The sequence below is a fragment of the Rattus rattus genome, chromosome 10 (genome assembly GCF_011064425.1).
Source record: "Rattus rattus isolate New Zealand chromosome 10, Rrattus_CSIRO_v1, whole genome shotgun sequence".
NCBI lineage: Eukaryota > Metazoa > Chordata > Mammalia > Rodentia > Muridae > Rattus > Rattus rattus.
Window position 1 is genome coordinate 67,852,816 of NC_046163.1, and position 26,331 is coordinate 67,879,146.

General features: G+C 50.3%; 1 protein-coding gene across 1 annotated transcript in view; it reads left to right on the forward strand.

Moving 5' to 3' along the window:
* Positions 1 to 26,331, forward strand: part of Ptpn14 (protein tyrosine phosphatase non-receptor type 14) — a 144,459-nt gene that overhangs the window by 55,207 nt on the left and 62,921 nt on the right. The window contains exons 2-3 of the mRNA XM_032915621.1: positions 2,496 to 2,806; positions 14,045 to 14,214. Of these exons, the coding sequence (XP_032771512.1) occupies positions 2,633 to 2,806; positions 14,045 to 14,214 (344 nt within the window). The 5' untranslated portion in view covers positions 2,496 to 2,632. The remainder of the gene's footprint in view (positions 1 to 2,495; positions 2,807 to 14,044; positions 14,215 to 26,331) is intronic.

A 26,331-nucleotide genomic window follows, 5' to 3' on the forward strand; every position in this document is an offset into this window, starting at 1 on the left:
CTGGAGGTTCAGACCAGGTTTCTTATAGTTATTGTTGAGACCCTTACCTTGCAGGTCAAAGATCAGGATCGTTAAAAAAGAAAAAAAAGAAGAGAAATGGAAATAGATATTTTCTAGAGTCCCTGACGTCAGGTTGTTCCTTAGCTTTGACTATAGACACTTCCGAAGGCTGTTTCGGAGTGCGTCCGCAAGGCAGTTGAAAAGTGGTTTGGAAAGATACAGAGCGCCGTCACCGGGAGCCCGGGATAATGACTGCTGGACCGGTATTGTTTGCGGTGTGTGCGTTCTGTCTCTTATAAGAACTACAGTTATCCACACACCGGGCTGGGGAGTCTGTGGTTATTTCACCGTCTGTGCGTTGTGTCATGCTGGAGACTATGCGGAGAGGTTGTTTTTGCTGGGATACCAAGCCAGCCGCATTCTTTCATAGGTGTTTAAGGGAGACACACCCGAATGTAAAGTGCCTGGCTCCGGATAGAGAAATGCAGCCGCTGTCCACAGAGCAAACATTTCTGTCTGTTTAAGGCTTTCTTAACGTAGGCATTGACTCTCAGCCTGCCCGCGCTGTGCTTCAGCAAGTAGAGGGGATTCGTCAGTAAACACTTAAGGATGTTCTGGTTTCCCTCTTCTTTCCCCCCTTTTTGGGCGGGTCCCTCCAAATTTTCTCTCCTTATCAGGAGATCAGACTGGCGTGGCTTGGAAGTAAACGTGATACTCTGCCAACATAGAGTGGTTTAGAAATGTTAATCTGTTTTCACCAAGCCAGCATTTCCAGCCATATGTATTTTAAGCTATCATAAAACACGTACCTGGCATGCTCAGGAATGTGCCCAGGGCAAATATCAAAGCCTGCGGAGGGAGGCGGGGAGTGTGTTTTGGTGTGTTGTAGGGTTATACCCTGACAACCTTCAGGAGGCCTGGGGTTCTGGCAGGGAGCGGCGTATAAATATCACAGACGGCTCATTTATCCGTCGACCGATGGCTGAAGTGCCAGTGGTTCCCATTTGCCCATTCAGGAATCGGGGGAGCTCAGGGGCAGTGCTGTGTCAGGATGGATGAAGGGCTCACGCCTGCGTGCACCTGCCCGAGTTAACCCCTAGCAGTCTAGTCCTCCTCTGAGCCCATGGGGAGCAGGCAGATGGGTGGAAGAGCTCACTGCGTGTTGCTGACTTTTCTGAAAGACAGTTCCTGCGTCTCCCAACCAGAACACTGCTGGCTCAGGGTGGAACGGTAAAGCCACTTTGCTCACTGTTTGATGCCTGTGTTTGCCACGTTGTTCTTTTCACTGGTCAGACGTCAGAGCGTCAGTCTCATTTCCGTTGGGTTAATTGGTCTGTAATCGGTGACAGGACTTTCCCACCGAGTCATCTGTGAAGGAACGAACCACATTTGGGTGGTTCCACACAGCTGTCTAAATATTTGTGGAGAAAAACGGGCAGAGTAAGATTTTGAAATACATTAAAGGACTTCTGTATCGTAGGGGCTAGGATGTAGCTCACAGGGAGAATGGGCGCTTAGCAGGAGCAGGCCCTGGGTTTGATCCTTGGCACCAAAATAAAGGTGGCAGTGAGGATTCCGTGTTGCAAACTTAGGAGTAGAAAGTATCTGTTAAATGTACGCTGTTACCTTTTGCATCAGACGTCTAAGTAAATGGCTACAAAGTAAGTATTCAGAGGTAAAAAACGGCTATGAAAGCTGGTGTTGTAGGGTGGAAACAAGATGAAATTTTTATTTGACTGAGGTTTTGGGGTTGCCACATTCCCTTTTCACCTGTTACAGTCATTTTCTGTTTCGTACACTTATTTATTGTGGCTGCATCCAAGTGCTCATGTGCGTGACAGGGCATGATGGGGAGGTTGAATTCAGGCTGTCAGGCTTTGCCACAAGCAACTTCCCCACCTCACCACCTCGCCAGCCCCTCTTCCGTACAAAAGCACAGGGAAGTTTATCTCATGTGGTTCCTCCTGAAGCTGAACAAGAGATTATTCTGAGCCGTTCAAGCTCTCCCAGTTACACTCCTCATGGAGAGAGCAGAGTGGCCCCGAGACGATGGTGGTGCGAATGGGCGTGGGTATAGGGTGCCTTGGAGTTTGGAGATGCTGTGTATTTGTGATGGGTTTCTTCCTGCTAAACACCTCTTCTTCCTGGGTCTTCTTCAGCGTCACCCTGATGAGAGAGGGTGAGATGCATAGTCTCTGACAAAGCACCCAGGAGCTCTGAACTCCAAGGTGTTTGAATCTGATTCTCCATCTGCCTGGGTGTGTGTGTGTGTGTGTGTGTGTGTGTGTGTGTGTGTGTGTGTGTGGTGTTCATGTGTGTCCATGCATGTGTGCATGCATGTGTGTGTCCATGCGTGTGTGTGCATGTGCATGTATGTGTGCGGGTTGTGGGTGCATGGGTATGCGTGCATATGTGCATGCGTGTGTGCATGCATGTGTTTACCACTGATAGCTCCAGTGCACAGTGCATGATCAGACTCTCTGTTTCCTCCACAGCTGTCCTGCAGAGAGCCTGGTGGGCATGGACATCTTTTTCTGTACCTTAGTGTGACGGCCCCAACACAAAATTACCAAGGCCACCTCAGGGGTGCCCGTGCCAGGAGTGGAGGGCGGCGTCCCCGGGCCGCAGAGCCATGCCTTTCGGCCTGAAGCTCCGCAGGACCCGGCGCTACAATGTCCTGAGCAAGAACTGCTTTGTTACCCGGATCCGCCTGCTGGACAGCAATGTCATCGAGTGCACACTGTCCGTGGAAAGCACGGGACAAGAGTGCCTTGAGGCGGTGGCCCAGAGGCTGGAGCTGAGGGAGGTGAGTGGGGCATGCATCTGTGTCTGTTGTGGGGATAGGGAGTGGCCTCTTTGGAGGAATCAGCTATCTGCCAATGTGTTGGCACCCACTGTGTTTTTAGCTTAAGCGTGTGTTTAAAAGAACCTGCTTTTCTTGGTGTGGGTGTGGCCCGGGGAAGCTCCACGGCTCAGGAGACCACTGCTCTTAGAAGAAAGGCCTACAGCTGGGGGTGGGGTGGGGAGTGGGATTCCTCTTGTTTCCCCTGTGAGATTTTAGGGGGAGGTAAGAATGAGAGACTCTTCCTACCGAAGCCGGGTTTTTCTTCTTCTTTAAAACAGTTGAGTGGGCAGTTGGCATTCGGGTTTGATGGCCGCGTCACGAGGAGAAACCACCCACATTCCGGATGGCTGCAGCTGCCTTTGTTTGTTTCTGTATTTCCCCTCCTCACAAAGAAGAGGAGCAAATAACACTTCGAGTGAGAGGCACCCAGAGACACTGAGAAAGCATTTTTTTTATTTCTTTAACTCACATGTGCATTCGGGTGACCAAGGAGGCTGGAGGACAGCCTTGGGTGACACCCTCAGGAGTGCCGTCCACATTCTTTGAGACAGCTTCTCACTAAGTCCGGGGGTGGGGGGACTTGATGAATTGTCTCATCTCTGCCCCTGGACCCCCACGCCCTAGGACTCTAAGCGTGCCATCCCTGAGGTGTTTATGTGGGTTCTGGGAATTGAACTCACAGCCTTCTGCTCGAATGCGAAGCACTTTACTGCTGTAGCTGTTTTCCCACCACGGCGGAGAGCCGTTAAGATAGGCGCTTGCTCCTTTGGGCTTCAGGCATGCTGTTCGTTTGTGTTCTCTGGTTATTTGAGGCAGGGTCTCACTGTGGGACCCAGGCAGACCTCCCAGCTAGGATTACAGCGATGCACCACCACACCTGGCAGGTACCATGCTGCCATGGCTAAGGGGACTCTCTAGCTCCCAGGCATTCAGGACCAGGATCTTTTGTAAAGAGCCCACCCTTGTGTATCTGAACCTTGATGGTCACATGGCGTGTTGACTGGAGGGCAGCTCTAGGTGAACAGTGGCAGATGCTGGGATTTAGACATCCCCAGCATCAGGAATCACCCAGACCCCTGGGGTCTCATGGGGGTCCAGGTGACAGTATTTCACGGCATAGAACAGGCTGATGGTCATTCTCCTCCCCTTACGCATCTTCCGTAGGGTACCCGTTGTTCTCTGGGGCCTCGTGTTTCTGAACGTCTCTGTTCTGGCTACTCTTTCTGCTTAGACTCTGGCTTCAGCATTAGGAAGGGCTGTGCGTTCATTCATTTCCACAGGCAGCCAGAGGTTGTCCTCACCCCGGAGTAGCCTGAGAAAAGGCCGGGTTTTACTGATGACAGGTAGCTGGCTGTCTTTTGCTCAGTGGTGTCATTTTGGGGTATACGTCTTTAAACATTTTTAAACTCACATAAAACATGATATATCATTGGGAAGGTAGTGGTTTTGGAGCACTCCTATTTATGCTGAATTAACGGGTCACCCATATGCATTAGAACCACTGTAATATGCGGGTCAGTAGCTATAAGCATAGGTAGACTTATTGTCTTGCATCTGGTCGTGAGCTTATTACCTGAGCGAATGTGGAGAAGTGACAGGAGCTCTCCGGGCCTCTGTGTCCCGATCTGGGTAGAGGGAACGGTGAAGCTTACTTTGTGGTCCTGTGGCCCATCTGGAAATATAGGGCCCTGTGTCCAGTAACACGTCATTGCTCACTCTTGAATGTCTTTAATGTTGCGTGACCCCCTTAGGGCTCGATGGACACTTGGGAGCTGGCGGTTCCAGCATTTCACCAGGTGTCCGGTAAAGACCGAATGGCCCCTGCACTAAAGCACATCGCAGAGTAGGGCCGCCATGGTGCCTGCCCTTAGTGGGTGCACAGACTCCTGCAGAGCTGGGGTAAAAGCCTACCTGAAAGGAGAATAGGGTGCTAGACCGGAGGCTCAGTGGGGGAAGCTGAGTGGAGGTGAAGATCTCGTTTCAGGTTTTCAGCACTCACATAAAAGGTCAAGCGTGGCAGTGTATGCCTGTAAACCAGACTGGGATATAGAGACGGATGGGCATGTCCCCAGGGCTCTGTGGCCAGCCATTCTAGCTGAAAATGAACTACAGATTCAGGGAGAGACTTTTTTAAGAGTGAGGCTCTTGGAGACACCTCTATAAGTTAACCTCTGGCCACCAACACACTGTGTGTGATCACATCTGTGTGTGTGCATGTACATGTGTGTACATGCATGGTGCACGAGCGCATGCGCACACACATATGGGGGGGAGGAAGAGAGAGAGAGAGAGAGAGAGAGAGAGAGAGAGAGAGAGAGAGAGAGAGAGAGAGAGACATGGCTTTTGTATTTTAAATCTGGCCCTGAAGGCTGCTCAGGCATTCAGGTAGAAAAGATGAGCGGTCTTTCTTAGCACAGGGGCTGGATTTGCAGAGGAGGAAGTCAAGAGCAGCTCCCCATGCTGTGTTGTGTGTGTGTGTGTGTGTGTGTGTGTGTGTGTGTGTGTGTGTGTGTGAAGGCATCTCTCCTGACCAGCAAAAGGTCAAAGGGCAACCCCCCTCCGTGATCCTACAACTAACTCTTCAGCTAGGATAAAGGGAGCGGCTGGGGGCTCCCCGTCAATTGTGCATTGTTGTGTGATTGACAGCTCAGTGCTAAGGTGGGGCTCAGCTTTCATGCTGGCTTTGTGCTGACATGCACTCAAGGAGTTTGTCACCTCCGAGCAAATCACTTTCTCTTCGGGTCTCCCACTTTCATCCCGTGACAGATAATGCTGGCAGCAAGACCCTTCCCTTTCTAATTCAGCTCCTCCGGATTGGAGGAGAGAGAGCCTCTGCGCATGCCTCCAGTGGGAAGGTCTTCCACACAAAGTCAGGAGAAGGAGGGGATGAACACAGGGTTGGCCCTGCAAACTGTGGCCTGGTGTTTTGTGGGCACCTGGGGTCCTGTTTAGTCTCTCTCTCTCTTTTACACATTTTTATTTCACCCACGCTATTTGGTCGTGCTTACTAATTAATTAATCTTCCATAGGTGTCTATTTTCAAAACGTGTGAGGGCTTTAGAGACACAGGGACTTGACATACATTTCCATCAGAGAAAGGTGAGCTCACGTTACAGGTGGGTGTGTGGTTTGATTGACGTTAATCTATCGGCATTTGGTAACGACTGTGACCTTCTGTGTGATTGACAGGAGAACCTCACTCCCCCGCAGGGGGTCTGCCTCCATTCTGTAACCTGCTTCACCGTAGCCAGGGGTGTAAAGTGATCAGCACGGGGTGGATGAGACGATTCTACCTCGCTTTGTGTTGCTGTGGTGAAACACTGACCAATGTGTTTCGTCTTACACATTACAGTCCATCATCTGGGTTAGCCAAGGCAGGAGCCTAGAGTTAGGGACTGAGGCAGAGGCCGTGACAGAGTGCTGCTTACTGGCTTCCTCCCCATGGCTTGCTCCCCATGGCTTGCTCCCCATGGCTTGCTTGGTCTGTTTTCTTGTACAGCCTAGGACCACCTGTGCAGGAGTGGCACTGCCCACAGTGAGTTGGTCATTAAGAAAATGCCCCACAGACGTGCCCAGGAGCCAAGCTGGTGGAAACAGTTTCTCAGTTAAGTTCCCAGCTATGTTTAGGGTTAGGTCAAGTTGAAAAAAAAAACAGAAGAGATAGCTCACTGGGTAAAGGCGCCTGCCACCGAGTTTGATTGCTGGGGCCACATGGTAGAAGGAAGAGAACTGACAATGGCGAATTGACTCCTGCCTTCACTTGCACACCGTGGCACATATGTGGCAGAGTACACTTGGGTGTGCATATGACTGTGCACGAGCACACACACACACACACACACACACACACACACACACACACGGAGGGAGGGAGGAAGGGAGAGAAAGGAAAACAGAACAAGCAAATATAAAACACTTGGAAGATCAATACTGAGTAAGAATCTGCCGAGGGTGGGGGCAGATTTCTGGTCTTGTGAACTTCGTATAGTTTCATGTCTTGTGGGGATTATAACTGGAAATCTTAGCTAGCCTTGTGCCCAGCCTCTACTGTGGTGATAAGTGTGCCTTCGTTTTAGTACGGACAGAGGTGGCTATTGCTCCGCCTTCCCTCTTTAGTCTCCCTGCTGGGTGTGTGTCCTACAGGAGCCACAATGCCTTGGGAGAAGGTTTTCCTCAGCTCTGGTCACGATGGGCTTCGTGGTTCCCTTCATGGTTACAACTACGGCTTGCTCCCCTATACTTCCATGAAGACGTTGCCTACAGGAGTGAGGATGGTCCCCTTGTGAGTTAGATGAGTTCTAGAATCCCCAGAACTACCCAGTGCAGAGACTGGGTGCACACAAGATGGTCTTGCAGTTCCCCAGCTGTGGAGGGGAGCGTGACTTGTTTTCCGGAGTCACTGGACTGTGGCATGAGGACCTGCTCAGAGCCTGCTTCATGGCTGCGTCTGAAGGATTTCTCGCGCCCCAGAGACGCCTTCGGTGCTTGTACATAACTCCGGTCCTCTCTGAGGTGGAACCCTACCAGCTCTGCGTCTTGATTGACAACTGAGATACCGGGTGAGGCGGGCAGCCTGTTAGAGCTTAATACAAGATACTCTAAACGTTTGCTTCTGGCTGATTACCTCCTCAGAATACCTGCATTAAGATCAAGGCTTTAATCCCTTGTAATTGCCAGGACTGCATGTGTAACCCTCACGGATGGCATTCAAGCCACGCCACAGCCCGAGCAACCAAACCCTCAACAGTCTTCTGGCAGGAATGGTTAGTGTATGCAGTTCCCCCTCATCTCATTACAAACGGATGGAGGGAGGGTGGAGCCGTAGCTCAGGGGGGTAGGTGGCTTGCCCCGCCATGTGCGAGGTCCAGGACTTGGTCCCCGCACCTCGATGGGGAAGCAGTCCTATCAGCAACACCGTGAACGATATTTATGTGTTTTTTTTTTTTTTCAGAGCACTCAGAGATCCACAGCAGAAAGGGACAGGGTTCCCCACAGACCCTAGCTCCTGTGACACTGGACAGTGTCTGGAAGAGTAGCTCAGGAAAGGGCTAGCATGGCCTCCTGTTGGAAGGGTTTGAATACTTACATCACGGCATGCAGCACCAGTGCCCTGGTCACAATGCCTCCAAAGCCAGGCAGAGAGCAGACAGGAAATGAGGCAGGCCAGTAAAACGTCAAGGCCCGCCCACCCCCAGTGACCCACGCCTTCCCCTCCATCGAGTGTCCACAACCTTCTCAAAGGCAGCGCCATCAGCAGGGAGACCGGGCATTCACACACACACAAGCTCATGGAGACATTTCACACTCGGGCCACCAGCCAGCTGTCGTCCACTGTTTGCAGGTTTTCGTTCCCTGGGATCTTTCTGAGGTCATACTATGCACACTGACTCTGGCTCATACCCTGGCGCACGCCCGTCTGCTGCTGCAAACACGGGCTGCCATTTTAGTACATATAGATACTTCCCGTTAAAATGCAGAACTCTAAATAAATCCGGGATGTGCTCCTTGCATATGGTTCCCCACCTCAGCTGGTTTTAAGTGACCTGTTCAGAGATCGTTCCTCTTTCTGGGAACCGGCTTTTACTGCCTAACTCGAGGCCATCAGAGCTGTGGGTTTAAGACCTAAACACAACAGGAGACGATGTCCAGAGTCATCGCAAGGGTCAGCCAGGTCTGGCTTACATTCGGTGCCTTGGACAGAGAGCTCCAGTTCCGGGCCTTTCCTCAGGGGAGTGGGGCCCCGTTGGTGATGGAAGAGGTGCTTTCTGCTTGAGATCATCTACCACACGTCATATAACCTGTGGCAGTGTTAGTGGTGGAACCCGGGGAACCAAACTGGGCTGAACTTGAACCTGGGCGTGCATGGCTGTGCTTCCTGGGAGAGACAGCCCTGGGCTGAGCACGGGGAGCGGCGTCATACACAGCCAGCTGCAGTGAGGCTGTCTGGGTTCTGGTTTCGTTTACTGTGATACAACTTGCAGAGATGGGGACCGAATAAACCCGTGCCCATGCCATGACCCAAACGCAAGCATTGGAAGAAGCTGGGGGCAGAGCCTTTCCACACCAGTGTGGAAACAACTAGAGGAAGGGCGAGAGAAGTGGGTGGGAACGGAGGAGGCCTCCCTGGGTACAGTCTGAAGCTGGAAATCTCCCTGAGGACCCTCCTTCCTACAAGCTCACTGAGCCAAATCCTTTAGATTGGAATGTCACAGAAGGTGTGCTACGGACATCTTCTTCAAGGACAGTTTATCCTGCACCAGGAACTCCCATCTTCCCAAGCCTCTTAAAATTGTTAGGCTGTACAAGGTGATAGGATTCGTAGTGATATTCTTTGGTATGTTATGTACCTCAGCTGTGTTCACTCTCCCTCATCTTCTCCTGCTCTTTGCTCTCCATCCTTCTACCTGCCCAGTGTTGGGGTTAGGTGTGGGAGACCCTCACCAGCTTGTCACGGTGGTGGGATTGGTTCTAGGGCCCTGCACACCATAGACAAGTATTCAGCCAACACACTACAGCCACAGTGCCCATATATCAATGCGCATGCTTGGTGTGTACATACATATCTGTGTAGAAACACACACGTGTATATACATGTACACACACATCTATGCATACAGCCTGACATACGTGCATACATGGTCCAGGAGTCCCAAGTGAGAACGGTGACGTTTATCTTTCTGGGTCTGGTTAATCTTACTTAACGTGCTCTCTGGTTCCATCTGGTTTTGGAACAAGGCATTCCTTTTTATGGTTCAGTGAAACGCCGTGGTTTATATACACACATTTTCTTGACACACTTACCGGTTTATCTATTGATTGACACCCAGACTGATCCTGCTCCTCGGCTGTTGTGAGGGAAGTGTGCCTTCATCAGCATCTATTCCGTGGCTATATCCCAGGTCATGCAGCAGTCCCATCTCCCTGTGTCGAGGAGCCTTGGTACTGATTTCCACAGAGGCTCCATTGGGACATCCCGGGCATCCGCCATCCGCCATCTGCGTGTATGCCCTCGCCTTCCCGGCCGTCATTGCTTCCATGACTCTCCTTTCAGTGGGGATGGCTGGGAACCCCAGTGTAGTTCTGATTTGCATCTCTGTGGCAGCAAGAGGGTGTCGAGCGCTTTCCCTTGATCTGCAGACTGTCTGAGTTCTGTCTGTTAATAAATGCCAGTTCATGTCATTTGCCCCTTTATTATAGGGCCCTGTTTCTTGAGTAGTTTTGTAACTGTTTCATTGGATAATTGAGTGGTGAATCACGGGGAACTACTTTGCCCTGTTTGGAAAAAGATTGTATTTCAGCAGCAGCAGCAACGGCGAACCGTTACACCACAAATTCGGTTTGCATTAGAGGTGGTTCGCTTTGTTATTTAAAACTTTTCACTATTTACCGTGGCTCAAGATTAGTACTTTGAACCTCAAGCAAAATTGTTCTTTCCATCCTGTGCATGTGTGTGTTCACTGATGCATGTGTGCCTGTGTGTGTGTGTGTGCCTGTGTGCCTGTGTGTGTGTGTGTGTGTGTGTATGTTTTGTGCAGGAGTACGTGCTCTGTAAAATGTCCCTTCACGGTGCGCCCCCTCCAGTGTAGTGATTTCAGTGGATGAGGATGAAAAGGACAGTTAGAAGAATACACTGCTAGGTGTCAGTAACACAGATTTTAATTTCGGGGTACAGAGATGGCTTGGCTGTTAAAAGCACTGGCTCTCCTTGTAGAAAACCTGGGTCGGATTCCAAGCGCCCACATGGCGGTTTACAACCATTTCTCACTCTGGTTCCAGAGGGTCTGATGCCCTCCTCTGGCCTTGGAGGGTACCACGCACACACAGGCACACATACATGCAAAACAATTAAACATATTACATAGATACATCCTCCCCGGATCGCTGAGTTGTTCCTGTTGGTTAGTGCTGTCCTTCATAATTTGACTATTAAAATTTCGAACGAATATCATGATTAGGATGAAACGTAAAAACACAGCCCAAACGTCGACAATACTTCTAGTGGGAGGAGAGATTAGTCAGCTCCGCAGTACTGAGGCGCGAGCTTCCTTCTGCCCATGCTCACACCTGTAGAAATCGCTGTACAGTGAGCACAGCTTAAGTACTTACCCAGGGTTCTATTTGTAAACACCCTCAGCTCCCCCAAGCACACCGAGGGACTATCGTATGGCCGTTTCCTTGGTGCAGGGATTGACCAGGTGAGGAAGTGCCTGGGACCCTTTCCAGGCAGATGCTGACTGCTCTGGACTTAGCCTGCGTCTCACGGCTCTGGTTCCTGGAGGCTGCATCAGCCGGACACAACTGTTCCTCCAGTGTCCCAGAAGTAAGACAAGACTTACAGAGGGTGGTAGAGCTCCTTCCTGCTTTGTGGTTATTTTCCTTGTCTTGTTAAAGGTCTCTCTATTATCTGCGGTTAGTCCAGCTTGTGTTAGCTGTTTCTTATGTTGCTGATCCTAGCCCGACTCCCTTTCCGTTCATTTCGGTGTGTGTTTTACTGGTGTTGCTTGTGACAGAATCTCTCGTAGCCTAGGCTGGCCTGTATCTCTTATATAGCTGAGCATTATCTCCAACTGATCCTGCTGCCCTCACCTCCCGAGGGCCAGGCTTCCGGGCACGTGCCAGCACACCTGGCTCGTTCTGGTCTTTGTTGCTTTGAGATAGGACGTTGCTTTGCAGCCTAGGTTGACTTCGAAGTCACGATTCTCGCGCCTCAGCCTCCCAAGTGCCAGCATTATAGGTGTGAACCACTGGCCTGTCTTCTCTGCCTCTGTGTGTGTTTAAGGTGTGTGTGTGTGGGGGGGTGATGGGTGTGCACGCAGACACACCCAGGAGGCTGATATCGTGTCTTTTTCTCGGCTGCTTCCCACTTTATTGTTTCTTGCTAACCGGGGTCCGTCTGTTTGTCCAGGCCGGCTGGCTTCCTCAGTGCTGGGATTACAGCTGTATGCCACTTTGGGTGCTAGGGCTCCAAATCAAGGTCCTCACGCTTGCTTAGCCTGCATTTCACCAGCAGAGCCACCTCCCAGCCCTCCACTCCTCCCTGGCAGTGTTTTATAATTCAGTGGTTCATAGAGCCACTGTCAGCTCTCTGTTACTATATGTGGTAACCCGAAGCCATCAGTTTATTTACAAAGGGAGAAAAGGTTGATCTCAGAGTGCGCTTTCCGTCGGCCATTCCTCGGCTCCTTTGCTCTTTGCTTGCGAGAAGGCAGCGTATCTTGATGGACGTGTGCAGAGGTGCAAAACACGGCATACCACAGCTGGAAAGCGAGCGGGAGAGAAGGGCTCAGGGTCCTATGGTCTCCTTTCAGGGTGTATTCCTGCCAAGCCTTGGGAACCCACGGACTAAGGCACAAGCATATGAGCCTCTGGGAGGTGGGGGTTTCAAGCTCTAAACCATGAAAATATTGGTGCTAAAAGGATCCAGTGAGGTGACCTGCCTTGTGCTGTGCTTTCTGTGAGCCATAGATGCGGGTGACAGATTTTAGCTGTTCTGTGTTCCTTGCAGCCCATCCGAGAATCGCAGTCACTCCATCTTGAAGGCAAAGCTCTAGGAGACTAGGCCTTCCTTTGTATATGGAGACACACACACACACACACACACACACACACACACACACACGCTTACACACTGGGGGGAGAGGGGAAAGGGAGGGAGGGAAAGAGACTGCAACAGTTAGAGGTAGATGATCCACAGGTCTCTTCGTCTCTTCTGTGCGGGGACCAGTGGCCCTCAGTTGCGCCCACAGATGGACCCACAGAAGTCAGGACACACACAGCTGGGTGAGACTGGGCCCAGTCAGCTTTGTCTGGGTTGATGGAGACATCACCGTGTACCAAGTCTTGCATCTTGTAGCTTGAGACGGCACAGACCCAAACCTGCCCTCTGGAGCACCTCGGGGTGTACAACCATTTCAACCCGGCTGGGAAAACGGTTTCTGCCAACCTGTGTGCTCGAGCTTTGGTAGGCCAGGGGCATGCTGGGAAAGCAGGACCAAGGCGTCCCTGGGGCTTTTTGTAGGGATTGTTCGGTGATGACTGGAGGGGTGGCCGGCTGCGGTGAGGACTGAGAAAGAATGCCTTTGGAAATTAAGCTTGGTGATGAGCACATTCTTCTGAGGGCAGCTCTCCAGGTGCGCTGTCAGCCAGCCCAGGCTGTGGCCGAACACAAAGACGTCTTCAGAAGCAGGGGGGTGTGTGTGTGTGTGTGTGTGTGTGTGTGTGTGTGTGTGTGTGTGTGTGTGTGTACTAATCCTGAAATCTTAGCACATGTTCAAATAAAGACAAGATTGAGTGCGTGAAGGTACCTGTTTCTGTCAATCGGCATACTGTTCATAGCCGAGCTGGTTGAGGCTTCAAGTTTTAGGGTGATAATCACATTTTCATCTACCAAACGGCGAAGTAATCCTCCAAGAGCCTCTGGAGGCTTTGGGGGCAGCTGTGGAGAAGAGAGCCTTCCAGTCTCAAAGCTTGGTGGTATAGGAGAAACTTAACGTAATTCACGTATAAGGAAACCGTACAGAGCACGGCTTTTAACGCACTGATTAAGATACAAACGTGGGTTTTTGGTTAACGTGGGATGGATTGTGAAAAGTCTCTACCGTGGCAAAGTTTCCAGCTGGTAGGGTTTGTCTTCAGAACCGGATAAGAAGTGACAGGGAGTCGTCCTTCTGAATTTAGGAAAGAAGTCAGCCTCCTGGCTAGTTAACCTCAGCTGGTTAAGTGCTTCCTTGCAAGCACAAGGACCAGAGTTCAACCCCAGCACCTCAGCCGGGTGTACTGAGGAACAAATGGAGCCCCAGAGCTGGAGAAGCGAGACCCGAGACTACTTGGGGTTCACCAACCAGCCTGTCTAGCCTATCAGTGAACTCCAACTCCTCATGAGAAATCTTGTGTGAAAACCCGAGGTGGCAGGCTCCTGAGGGACCCCAAGGCTGACCTGTACAGTCAGCCCTGTCCCGTCTGCCCTAGCCCCTCATCTGACACAGTTGTTTGGAATACTGCTTGTGTAGGTGGCTGTGTCAGTGGATGTGACTTCTCTTAGCTTGTCCCACGCTGGGAGATAGAAGAAGCTTGATCTTCCCGTGCAGGCCCGGGATCTCGGGATTCTGACGACACAGCTGGGGTGGGGGGCTTGTTTTCCGTGTGGTCCTGGACGGCTGTGGGAAGCGCAGACTGACGGGATTTTACCCTTTTATCCAGACCCACTACTTCGGCCTTTGGTTTCTCAGCAAGAGTCAGCAGGCGAGATGGGTGGAGCTGGAGAAGCCGCTGAAGAAACATCTGGACAAGTTCGCTAACGAGCCTCTGCTTTTCTTCGGAGTCATGTTCTATGTGCCAAGTGTGTCGCGGCTTCAGCAGGAGGCCACAAGGTAGGTGTATTTCCCCCTCCGGTTTGCTGTAAGGGTGTGGATCACCAGGCGGCTTCTGGTGAAGTCGAGGTGCTGGCCGATTTCAGCTGTGTGAGGAAGCAGAGTGGGCGTTGCAGCTGGAGGTTGCCCGCCTGTTGCCATGCGACAGGAATATTTTGGTTCAATCCATGGAGCTAATGCCCCGCATTCCCTTTAGCCCTGGTAAGGCAGTTGAGTCTCGTGTCTGGAGGCCAAGAAATATACATTGAGCGAAATGTAAATAAGAAATAACCAATTTAATAGGGATAAAAAAAATGAGGGAAAAATAGGGAGGGGGAGGGTTAGGGGGATGTTGGCCCGGAAACCGGGAAAGGAATAACAATCGAAATGTAAATAAGAAATACCCAAGTTAATAAAGATGAAAAAAATGAGGGAAAAAAGAAGAAGTATACGTTGGGGATAGTCAGGTGGGTGTGCTAGAATTTAGTAAAAGCTGACCACCTAATTCCATTTTATATATTCCCCGCCCCTACCCCACCCCAAACCCCACCGGACTCTGCAGTTGAGGAATAACGTGGTCCTAAATGGAGGTAAACCTGGGGAGGACGACACGGAGAGGGCGAGAGTTCTGATCACGTGGGTTACATAATCAGGAACAGGAAGTCAGCAGTGGAGACTCCGGTTGGCCTTGCCGTCTCGTGTCCTTGAAGGAATGGCAAATGTCCGTAAAGTTCAGACGGCTTGTGGTTCACTGAGCAAAGGGAGAACGTTTTGTTGGTGTCAGTGCAGTGGACATGGTGGCGAGAGATGTTTGTGAAAGAACCTTGGAATCGCTCATCAAGCAGACACCTGTTCTGGAGAAGCGGGAAGCCCAGGAGCACGTTTCGTTTTGTTTTGTTTTGTTTTGTTTTTAAAGCCTGTCGCTCAGATTTGGGCTCTGGGAATGTTTGTTGTGCTCAGAGGGTGCAGAGAGTACCTTGTGGCCTCCTGCTAATTTCACCTTGTGGGTTTCAGGCTTGTGAGGTTCTCAGATGACGACAAAGTTGGGAACTTTTATGTTTCTGTTAGTCTCTTTTCCTCCTCCTCCTCCTCCTTTCCCGTCCTGCTCCCTTCCCCCCTTCTTCTTAATGCAGATCTGTTGCTGGTAGCTGTGGATGTGGCTAAGTGGGTAAAGTGCCTGCTACCACAGCACGAGGACCTGAGTTGGCACCCTGGAATCCCTGGGAAAGCTGTGGGCAGGAAACATGAGCCTGGAACTCCAGGGCTGGGAGAAGGGGCGGGCAGTGGTGTGGGGCTCATCAGCCATTCCTGAGGTCGATGACTGGAAAGTGTGGCTCTCTGAGGCTACTTTGAGATCGTCCCATCTCACCCACTGGAGATGATGCTCGACGGGCAGTGTCTTCATAGCGAGGAAGCCCGCCGAGAGACCGATGAAAAAATGGCCAAGTGAGGCCCAAGGTTAAGGCAACACCTGAGTGAGATCAGAAAAAGATATAGGTGGGTTCCAGGAGGGCTCCAGTCCCACAAAAATCACGAGGGCCAGCATTTAATCGGCAGCAGTGAATCCTGGTGTGGACAGGGCAGACAGGGCAGCCCTGGGGTTTTCTGTCAGCCAGCCTAGCTGGAAGAGTGAGCTCCAGGTCCAGTGAGAGAGCCTGTCTGAAGTATGAGGTGGAGAGAGACTGCGAAAAGATACCCAACATCAACCCCAGGCCTCCGCACACATACTCACACAAATCCATGCACAGACACACACACGCACACACACACACACACACACACACACACACACACACAATATATCAAAGGGAGAAAACATGGAATCATAAAATCAAAGGAGGGGAAAATAAATGACCCAGTGTGATTCCAGACATGTGCAGGAAGAAGCTGGCAACAGCTAGGCCGCTCCTAGACAGATGGGGGATGAGTCATGAAGCCATGGGAGTTAAAAAGATTAAGAAGCTGGAAACTTTCAGCCTCACTCCCAACTGGAAGATGTGTTCCCCGGGCTCTGAGATGCTAGCTCCTGGGGTCCTGCTGGGACCCTCCACACTTCCTTCCAGGCCGCTTTTCTTCTCTCCCATCTTGGCCAGGCTTCCCCCAGCAGGGGCTCCTGCCTGCTGGGCACCCTCTCCTTTCATATCTTCCTGAATCAAAGGGAAGATTCTTCCGCAGTGTGTGTTTTCATAGTAACAGATTCATTGTAAACACATGGTTTTCATATTTGTCTGGGCCCTGAAGGTGAAAAGACGGTTTGTAGTCGAGGTGGAGGAATTCTTTATTGGGCAACTTAAGGACTGCCAGGGGCAGCTAGAGGGCTGCTGGGCACTCACACACAGCGAGCGACAAGCTTGGGATTGATGTCTGGGCCTTTCCCAAGTCTTCTTCAATAAAGAAGTCCCTCTTCAGTTTTTCAGTACTAAGTACACACTTTTAAAGGGGAAGGGGAAGGGGAAGGGGTTGGGGGTTGGGGAGGCGGGTAACTCCGCTGGCAAAGTCCCTGCCACACAAGCGTGAGGACCCGAGTTCAATTCCCAGCATTTATGTAAAATGCAAGACAGGGCATGCACTACATTTAATCCCGGGGTGGGGGTGGGGGACAGGCAGACCCTCGGAGCTCTCTGTCCAACCAGTCTAGCTGAAGTGGCAAGCCTCAGGTCTCTCTCTCTCTCTCTCTCTTTTTTTTTCCAGAGCTGGGGACCGAACCAGGGCCTTGCGCTTGCTAGGCAAGCGCTCTACCACTGAGCTAAATCCCCAACTCAAGCCTCAGGTCTCAGAGTTCAAAAACCAAAGAGTTAATCCTGAGGAACTGCACCAAAGATAAACAAATATCTGAGATACATAGGCAGGCAGGCTCACAAACGCATGCATGCATGCATGCATGCATGCACAGAAACACTAAACCGAGGATAAACAGTTCTTGAAGAGTGAATTTGAGACTCACGGTGCATGCCTCATTTCTGGAATTTATAGTTAATCGTCAGGAGTTTTTCTTTTGACTGGGATGTGTGTCTCATGAGCGGGGTGCTGGTCTAGTACAAAGGAACTCCTCTTCGCCTCCATGAGGTCGGCTGGCACATCCTCTTTTGTCAAGGGAGCTGGCCTGCTAGGGTGGCACTGTCCCATCTGTTAGTGGTCAACGTGCCACAGACTTTGCATGGTGTGACCACAGCTGTAGCCAGCCCCGTCTCTCTCCTGCCAAAGGTGGTTTTAGGGCACTGTGGTAGGATTGAGAAGTCTTAGGGTTGTGGAAGCTGGGCCAGGTGCCCCCTATCTTAGGGTGCTGCTGCTGTGTCCCACAGTGTCCTCTCCATCAAGTCATAGCCCCACAGCCCACCTCCTCTAAGTACTGGATGGGGAGGCCGTGCCCTTGTCTGAAGGTCAGTGGCATACCGAGGGCAAAGCCAGGTCAGGCCAAGACTAACATCTTAACATGAGGCAAAATGGCACTTTGGGTTGTGATGTGAATGGTCATGCCTGTACCATTTTTCTGGGACAGCCAGGACAGCCTGGGGTATCGTTTCTTAGTTCCATCTACCTTTTATTCCCTGCGTAAATGTTTAGGTGTATATGTGTGGTGGCGACACATGCGTGGGGTACACATGCATGTGCATGTATGTGCGTGTCTGTATGCATGCCTGTGAAAACACAAAGTTGATGTCATGTTTTTTCCTGTTGCTCCCTACTTTGTCTGTTGAAGCAAGGTTCTCTGGGCTGAACCCAGGGTTCAGTGATAGGGTAGCCTGCCTAGTTCTCACTCCAGGAAGCCCAGCTCCACCCTCTAAGCTCTGGAGATACAGGTGGGCTGCCACACACACTCAGCATCTCCATGGGTTCTTGAGTTCTATCCTCATGCATGACATGCATGTCCACCACGGAGCTTTCTCCCAACTTTTGTTTTTTTTTTTTGTTTGTTTGTTTGTTTTTGTTTTTGTTTTTGAAACAGGGTTTTATTGGCCCAGAACTTAGCAATTAGGCCAGGCTGACTGGCCAGTGAACCCAGAGGTCTGTGTCTCTGGTAGCTTGTCCCCTTGTCCCAGGATTTTTTTTCATGGGCTCTGGGGGCTGAACTGAGTCCTCATACTTTTACTGGCCAAGCCTCTTCCTGGCCTCCCCCAAAGCTTGCATCATTCTTCCTTGGTTGGAAATACTACCACTTTCCCCTTAGATGTTTCGGTCTGTCTTGTGTGGTCCACAGCCAGCGTCCAGAATGCCTCTTCTATAGGCTTTCTTACAACTATGTTTCCATTCTCCTTTTCACTTTATTTTCTGTTCCTCAGTTCTTTTGCTATTTTATAATGTCACCTGATGAAGACTTTTCAGAAGATTTATCTTTAATTGTGTGTATGTGTTGTATGTGTGTGGGTCTGTGCACCGGAGTGCAGGTGCCCACCGAGGCCACAAGAGGGCGTTTCATCTCCTGGAGGTGGAGTTCACAGGTGGCTATGAGCCCCCGGCATGAGTGCTGGGAACCAAAATCACATACTTGGGAAAGTTAGCAAGTGTTCTTCACTGCTGAGCCATCCCTCCAGCCCAGCCCCTGGTGGAGTTTTAAAGGTTGCCACGGGCTTGGAAGTAGATTCTCCACATGCATTCCCGTTGGCTGATAGAGTCAGGGCACCCCTCCTGTCTGCTCCCGACGCGGATGGGCACTGCACTCTTGGTTATTGAGAACAGCATTGTTCCTGCCCAACACAGCATGTCAAGGTGCGGCTGACACTGGAGTCGTCTCTTATTCTTTGTGAAGTTAGTGTGATGAGATAGGGAAAGATGGTTGTCTGTAAGAAGTCATGATCTTGGGCGGGCAGCTTTGCTTTCCCAAGGGAGAGTCTTTTGTGGTCCCGGGCTCTGAGCTGACGCTCTTTTACAGACTGAGCAGGTGCTCTAGCACTAAGCCACACCCCCAGCCTTTTCTCCTTTCCTTGCCTACTGTTATAAAGTATCCATTCCATGTTAGACACCCCCTCGGCACTGGAATGTAGGAATGGGCGGATCTCAGTGCCTCGCCATCAAAGATCTGTGACTCCAGGCTGGTTTTATTTCATTCTCATGTATCAAGGTTTATTTGGATGTTTTTCTTTTAAGTTTGTGTCTCGACTGACTTTACTTCCTGGAGAATGTTCTGCCGCTGGTCTGGCATCCAGGGCTACCGGCAGGGGCTCTCATAACCAAGGTTGGCATCGTGGTCGTGCCTCCTGTCGAGCCCGAGTCGCATGGCCTGATGCTCAGCAAGGCCCAGAACTTGGCTCTATGCTCTGTGCCGCCATCTTGAAACCTTTGACTGACAGGTCCTCTATTTTCTCTTTACACCAAACTGCCATGAAGAAGCCTCAGCCCAGGCCACATTTTCTTCCGTGGCTTCTGTTCCTGTTGTGGCCTATGGCTATTAGGATGGGTGGATCTGAGACTACTATTGGATCTGAGTCTACTGCTATGAATGCGATCAAAGGAAAAACCACACTGTACAAAAACCTAGCAGACAGAAAGCTTCTGTGCAAATAAAAATGTGCCTCCGGTTAGCGTTTCTGCTGCTGGCCCTGACCCTCAACACTGGAAGGCGTTGAGGTGGGCCAAAGCTCTCCATCTCAACTGCAATTTCCTCACGTCAGACAGAAGAATACTCAAGTTGACAACCCACGCTCAGCCAGCCGAGAGCCTAAGTCACAGGGCCACAGGTACGGAGTGGCTTCTAGCTTTCTCCTCTTCCAGATAAAAAGCTTCAGTCTTCAGGGTGCTGGTGGGTAGGTAGCTGTTCAGGTAACCTGCTGTGGTAAGAACGCAGAGGCGGAACCAAGCTCAGTGCAGCTACACTTGACCATGAAGGGCAGTTTCTGTGAGTCCTTTGTGTCCGGGGGACAGATCAAACACACAAATCAGTAATAACTAATTTGGTACAGTTTATCTTTTATTGATAGCAAAAAAAAGGTCAATGTTTCAAAAGCAAATAAACCAGAGACCTTAATTCCTATTCCAAAGGGGTCTTCATGCGCAGCGTTTCTATAGGATTGCCTGTGTATGAGTTCACACGTATATGCAGGTACATGTGTGTATGAGATGTACATATATGTGGAGGACCTGAATCTCTCAGACTGCTTCTCACTTTGTTCATTGAAACAGTCTCTCAACTGAGCCCAGAGCTGGCCAGTGTGACTACTTTGAATAACAGCTTGCTCCAGGTTTTCCCCGTCTCCACCTTCCAAATGCTGGGATTATAGACTCCTGTCCCCCCACCTGTCATGTGGGTCTTGGGATATGAACCTTGTTCCCCTTGTGGGATGCTGCATGTCTCTAAGCACTGAGCTATCTCCCCAGCCCAATCTGTACCCCTTGAACCGTGAATGCTTACCTGTCTGCTTTACCCACTTGTAAAGCAGTTTGCAAAAACAGGTACACTATTCCTCAAATCTTTCCCTTAAAGAAAAAGAGGTAACAACTTGGTTACAACACATTAAACCCTAGGTTATTGTGTGTTTAGTGGCCTGCTCTCTGGAACATCTCTAAAAGCAATCAAAAATAATGTGCTTTTTCCAAGAGCTATCATGGAAACTAGCTGGAGAATAATCTCTCAGGCAAACCTTTCTTTTTCTGCACTCCTTGACTTTGGAAGGCCGAGAAGGGCTCACCGTCTGACTAGAGAGATAGCAAGGACTTGAGGTGGAGAGCAGGCTAGGAATGTATACACTGTATTTGTCTAAAAGTTGAGTGGAACATGGTGACCCACTGCCGTAGTGCTCGCTTCCCTTTAGCGGAGGGGCGGAGAGGAGAGAAACCGGAGCCGTGGGAAGAGATGATCCCTCGTGTCCAGGCACGCCAACTGTGCTTGACGGAGGTTTAAAAGACTCTCACTCCTCGTAAGAATTCTTTGGATCTGTAGGGAGTCATTATAATGGGCGGATCAGGCATGGCACGTTGATTGCAGAAAGGGCTTCCCAAAATTCTCAGGATGGCGGAGGAGCGGGGAGTCCGTACCTAGGGTCTTGTGGTTTCTCTTTGTCTCAGAAAGGTCGAGTACTGGGGTACTGAGACGGAGGGGAGGAGGAGAGAGGGGGCAGGTCCACTGTGCCCACACGGTAAAGGCACGGAAAGTGTAGACTTCAAGGGGGACTTCCAGTGCTGAGAAGTTATGTAGCTTGCATCTGTGACTGGATCCAGTCTGTCACCAGCACCCATGACGCTCTTGCGCTTACACACAAGGCATTGCAACGTGTGTCACAGAGGGGCCTGATGAGATTGTGGGTGTTTGTCCCTGAAAAAAGAAGTGTTTAATTATATACATAGAGCTTTAGTACCAACAAACGGGCATCTGGGTCCTTAAATCAAGGGCATCTTTCCTATTACTCTGAAACGGATGGTAGCATCTTTGTGCGTGTGGTGTGCTTGTGGGCTGGGGATGGTCAGAGGACACCGGTGGAGTCAGTCCCACCTTTACATGGCTCCCAAGAGTTGAGCTCAGGTCAGCAGACTTGTGAGACGAGCATCTCTATCTCCTACCCCTAGCCATGCTTGCCCTCTTTCTTACCCCTTTGCCAGAGCAGAATGTCCACCTGCACTTCTCCTCAAAGATGACCAACTGAGCTTAGGAAGGCTGATTCTGACTGACAAGACCAGTTCTGACAGATCAAAGCAAGACGGGCAAATGCCGTCTCGGCTAGCCTTGTTCCCATCCCCTGAAGTTACAGTGGCAGCGTTAGTCCTTCCCTCGCTCTCCCTGGCCCCGTAGGCATTTTGGTTGTGTCTGCTCATAGTGACACTTTGTACAGTAGGAAAGACACACCAACTACATTTTCTCACTGACCCATTTGCTTCCATGCAATTAAGTGTCCGTCTGTCCTGACGCTTTAACTGCCTTTGAGAGACTATAGTGGTTGACACGAGTGTGCAAGCGTTTCCCTACGAATCCTCCTTGGAAGACCTTGATTGTGTATGAGCATCCCTTAAGGGCTAGACTGTAGGTCCTTATGCTATCTGTTGGAGAGTCAAGGCGCAACTATTTCAGAATTTTTATGAATTCCTGTTAGCGTCTGTTTCATCTCTGACTACCCATGAAGTTTAACAAGAGCGTTATGTTGTTTTTCTTTTTTCATCACTGATCAAAACTCATGGCAAGAAGCAATTTAAGGGGGAATAAATAGATGTATTCTGGCTTATAGTTTTAAGGGACACAGTCCATTGTGAGGAAGGGATGTGAGCAGGCAGGTTTGTGGAAGTGGGAATGCAAGGCCAAGACTCCTTCCTCTCCTCCTCACAGGAAAAGGAAGAGAGAGAGAGAGAGAGAGAGAGAGAGAGAGAGAGAGAGAGAGAGAGAGAGAGAGAGAGGTGGAGTCAGACTATAAACCTCAAGGTTCTGTTCCCCAGTGACCTGCTTCCTCTAGCTTAGCCCTACTCCCCCAGGGAGCCACAGTGCCCAACAGTAGTACCACCAGCTGGAGACCAAGCGAGCAAACCCATAACCCCGTGCCACATCAAATGACAATGGGTACCAATCACTTTATGTCCGTCTTCCCCACTCAGCTCCCACGTCCTGAGCTGCCATAGGCTGTATAATATCTAAGCACAGTGCCCCAGAGGAGGCTGAATGAACCAGAATCACAGAACCAGAATGACAAAGGCACGTTGCTCAGCCACGTTGACACTTATGACAGAAGCTAGGACCCTTTGGCCAGCCCTGGAATGGTTTTAGGTGAAGCAGGCCTCGGGGGTAGGATTTTTTTAAAAGATTTCATTCATTCATTCATTCATTCATTCATTCATTCATTCAGTGTATGTGAGTACACTGTCGCTGTCTTCAGACACACTGGGGGAAACATCAGATCCCATTACAGATGGCTGTGAGCCACCATGTGGTTGCTGGGAATTGAACTCAGGTCCTCTGGAAGAGCTGTCAGTGCTCTTTACCACTGAGCCATCTCTCCAGCCCCCGGGGGTAGGATTTATTTCAACTCCCTGAGAGCCTTTGCCAGCTCCAGGCTCTCCTTCCCGAGGCTGCTTAGACAAACTACAGAAGAGCTGGCAGGGGAGGGGTGGGCTTGGTCAAAGAGAAGGAAGCAGTGTAGACAGCGACAGGGAACAGGCGCTTCTTTGAAGGGGCCTTTTACATGGTGGGCATTGTGCCCTAGTGGGAACCAGGATGGGCTTTAGTTGGAATCTATCGATCATCTCCAGCCTTGGGCACATAGTGGCAGGCTTTCAGATGACACCGAGGCCTTTGGAAGAGCAGGAGAGTGAGAATGGGAAGTAAGCTGTGTCAGGTTACCAGGCGTGTCTGGGAAACCTGAAAGAGCCCAGGCCGAGCCACCAGAGCTCGCTGCTGTCGATAGCCCCCAACTGGCTCCTGTCTGCTGTTTCCTGCCAGTGCCAAGGTCAGAGCACAGTGAGGCACAACTGACCTAAATCCAGCCTGAAGCAAGCCAAACACTTGATGGCTTACTAGGAAGTCATGGAGATGAAGTAATCTTAGGAAAAAGTGTGCTTGAGGAGCAAGCGTGCTTGAGGAGCAAACTCGCATTGAAGACGGTAGAAACAATGTTACCAGGATGAAGAGAGTTACATTCATCTAAGTTAAACTTGAAGTTTTCGTGGCTGGTGTCTCTGACATAAATGACCTGCTGTGGAAAAATGGAGACAGTTGCTATGGCTCTGATGGGACAGCCGATGTAAGTTACTTAGCTTCCAGAATTCTCACTTATGTCTCAAATGATCACAGGAGTCAGCAAAGAACTATTTTGGTTTAATGTTCAAGGAAAATGAAGCAAACCACAGAACCAAACAACAGCAGCAATAGAATGTTGTAAGCGCACTGTGTCAGAAACATGGACGGGGTCTGGGGAGATGGCTCAGTGGGTGAGAGTGTTTGCTATGCGGTCATGAGGACTTGGAAACCCAGCAATGGGGATGGGGGTGGAGACAGGCAGGTCCTGAGAGAGCTCCCTGGCCTGCCAGCCAGAAAGCAAGATTCCTGTTCAGTAAGAGACCCTGTCACAAGGCAGTGACTGGCAGAGCAATAAAGAAGACTCCTGACATCCTGCTCAGGCCTCTGCATGTGCTTGCCGGGGTCCAAGTATGTAGACATTCACATACACGCACATTTTATGCAAGCATACACCACACACACTAGCAAAAAAGGAACAGAGAGGCATGCTTATATCTTTCTGCAGTGTCAGAATGTATTGAACAACAAACTCATAAGCTATGTCTAGTCCACTGGCCAGTTTGTCAGTAATCCAACTTTCTTTGGTAACTGGCCCTTGGTAGTCACAGGGTCTTTAATCCAGTTACTAACTTTAGCTTCCAGATAACATATCCCACCCCTGTCCCCAACACCCCCCACACACACACACTCCTTTTTGTAGGCAGCAGAGACCTGATTAATATGAGAGAGAGTCTAAGAACACATTGGGAAAACTCATTGTGGGTGGGGAGGACAGCATCATTGAGGGCCAAAGGCCACGGAAGCATTGATAGGACCATCAAGCCTAGGTACGGTCAGGAAGGACCAGTTGGGCAGTGTGGCTGGGGTCCTTAATGCATTGGTGGTCAGTGGTGCTGTTGCTGTAGCAGTGGTAAGTGTTGCTTTTATTTGGTCCACATCAAGGTGTGACGTCACCCTTGGTCCGGTGTCTTCCAGAAGTTCTTGGGTCTGATGTTTTTAAATGTTTTAATATGCTGTGCACCCCCAAGATACTTCATTACACTTAGAGATGGTACCTTCTTCATTGTTGGCGTCTACGCTGCACGGTGGTGGCTGCTGCTGCTGCTGCTGGTGGTGGTGATGGTGTGTGTGTGTGTGTCCCCGTGTGTGTCCGTGTGTCTGCCTGCCTGCCTGTCTGCCTGTCTGTCTACCTGCCTGCCTGTCTGTCTGCCTGCCTGTCTGTCTATCTGCCTGCCTGCCTGTCTGTCTGTCTGCTCACTGAAACCATATATCAACCTCAGATACTTTTTTTTTTCAGGAGCCAAACATCTTGTATTTTGAGACAGAGTCTCTCACTGTCTCATTTCAGTGGGCCTGGCTAACCAGCAAGCCCATCTTCCTTCCTAGTGCTGCGATTACGTGTGTTAATAGTAAACACCTGACAAAACCAGTGTAGAAAGAGTGAGAGTTTATTTTTTTGGCTCCTATCTTTGAAGGTATCAGTTCATGACTGGCTGGCCTATTGTTCTCCCATGGTGGTCGTGGGAATGGGAGCACACAGTAGCAAAGCTGTCCCTCTTTGTCTGAGAGGAGTAAAGCAGAGGAAGGGCCGGGGCCATGGGCCTCAAGCTGTGAAGCACTCGGCCACCCCCCTACAGAGCCGTCCTAGAACACTGGGCCTCTGGGGACATCCCATATCAAAACTTTATGGCACTGCCCTCAAGTTCTCTGTTTATGGAGGACATACTTTCTGTGTCCCCTTTCTGAATTCTAGTGGATGGTTTTCAGTTCTTGGTCCTAGGCTGAGCAGGACTGTGGTTGTAGCTGTTCCTTTGTGGAATAGGAGATAAGAAGTGCAGTTCTCTGACTGACAGTTCCTCATCCTGCCTACATCTTCAGCCCTCCTTCCACAAAGGGTTGATGCCTGCCTGTTTTTAATCTATCAACTATTTTTTCTATCTACCCTAAAATTATCTTTGTGTCTAGGGTTAGAAAAAAAAAATTTGGTGCCTTGGAGAGGGTTCAGTGGCTAAACAACCCACTGCGAACCAGACGTCAGATTCCCAGAAACCCACAAAAATTTTGGGTGGACCTGCATGGTGGCTTGTCCATAGCTTTGAAGACAGGATCCCTGGAACAAGCAGGCTGGCAAGACTTAGCTTTATTTGTGAGCTCTGGGTTCAATTAAGAGACCCTGACTCAAAGAACCAGCTGGGGAGTCATGGAGAAAAACTCAAGACAACAATTTTGGGCCTGCACACGCATATGCAGATACACCCTACACACATGACCACGCTTGTCCACACACTTGCAACACACACACACACACACACACACACACACACACACACACACACACACACACACGAGGATTTTATCCTGAGACAGGTAGAAAAGTAGATCTCTATGGATGAGAGAAGCCTTAGAGGGATTTGAAAGGATTATAGGGAGACATTTTCCTGCTGAAAAAACTGAGCAGTTTTGCTAGAAACCACAGCATGGAAGATTCT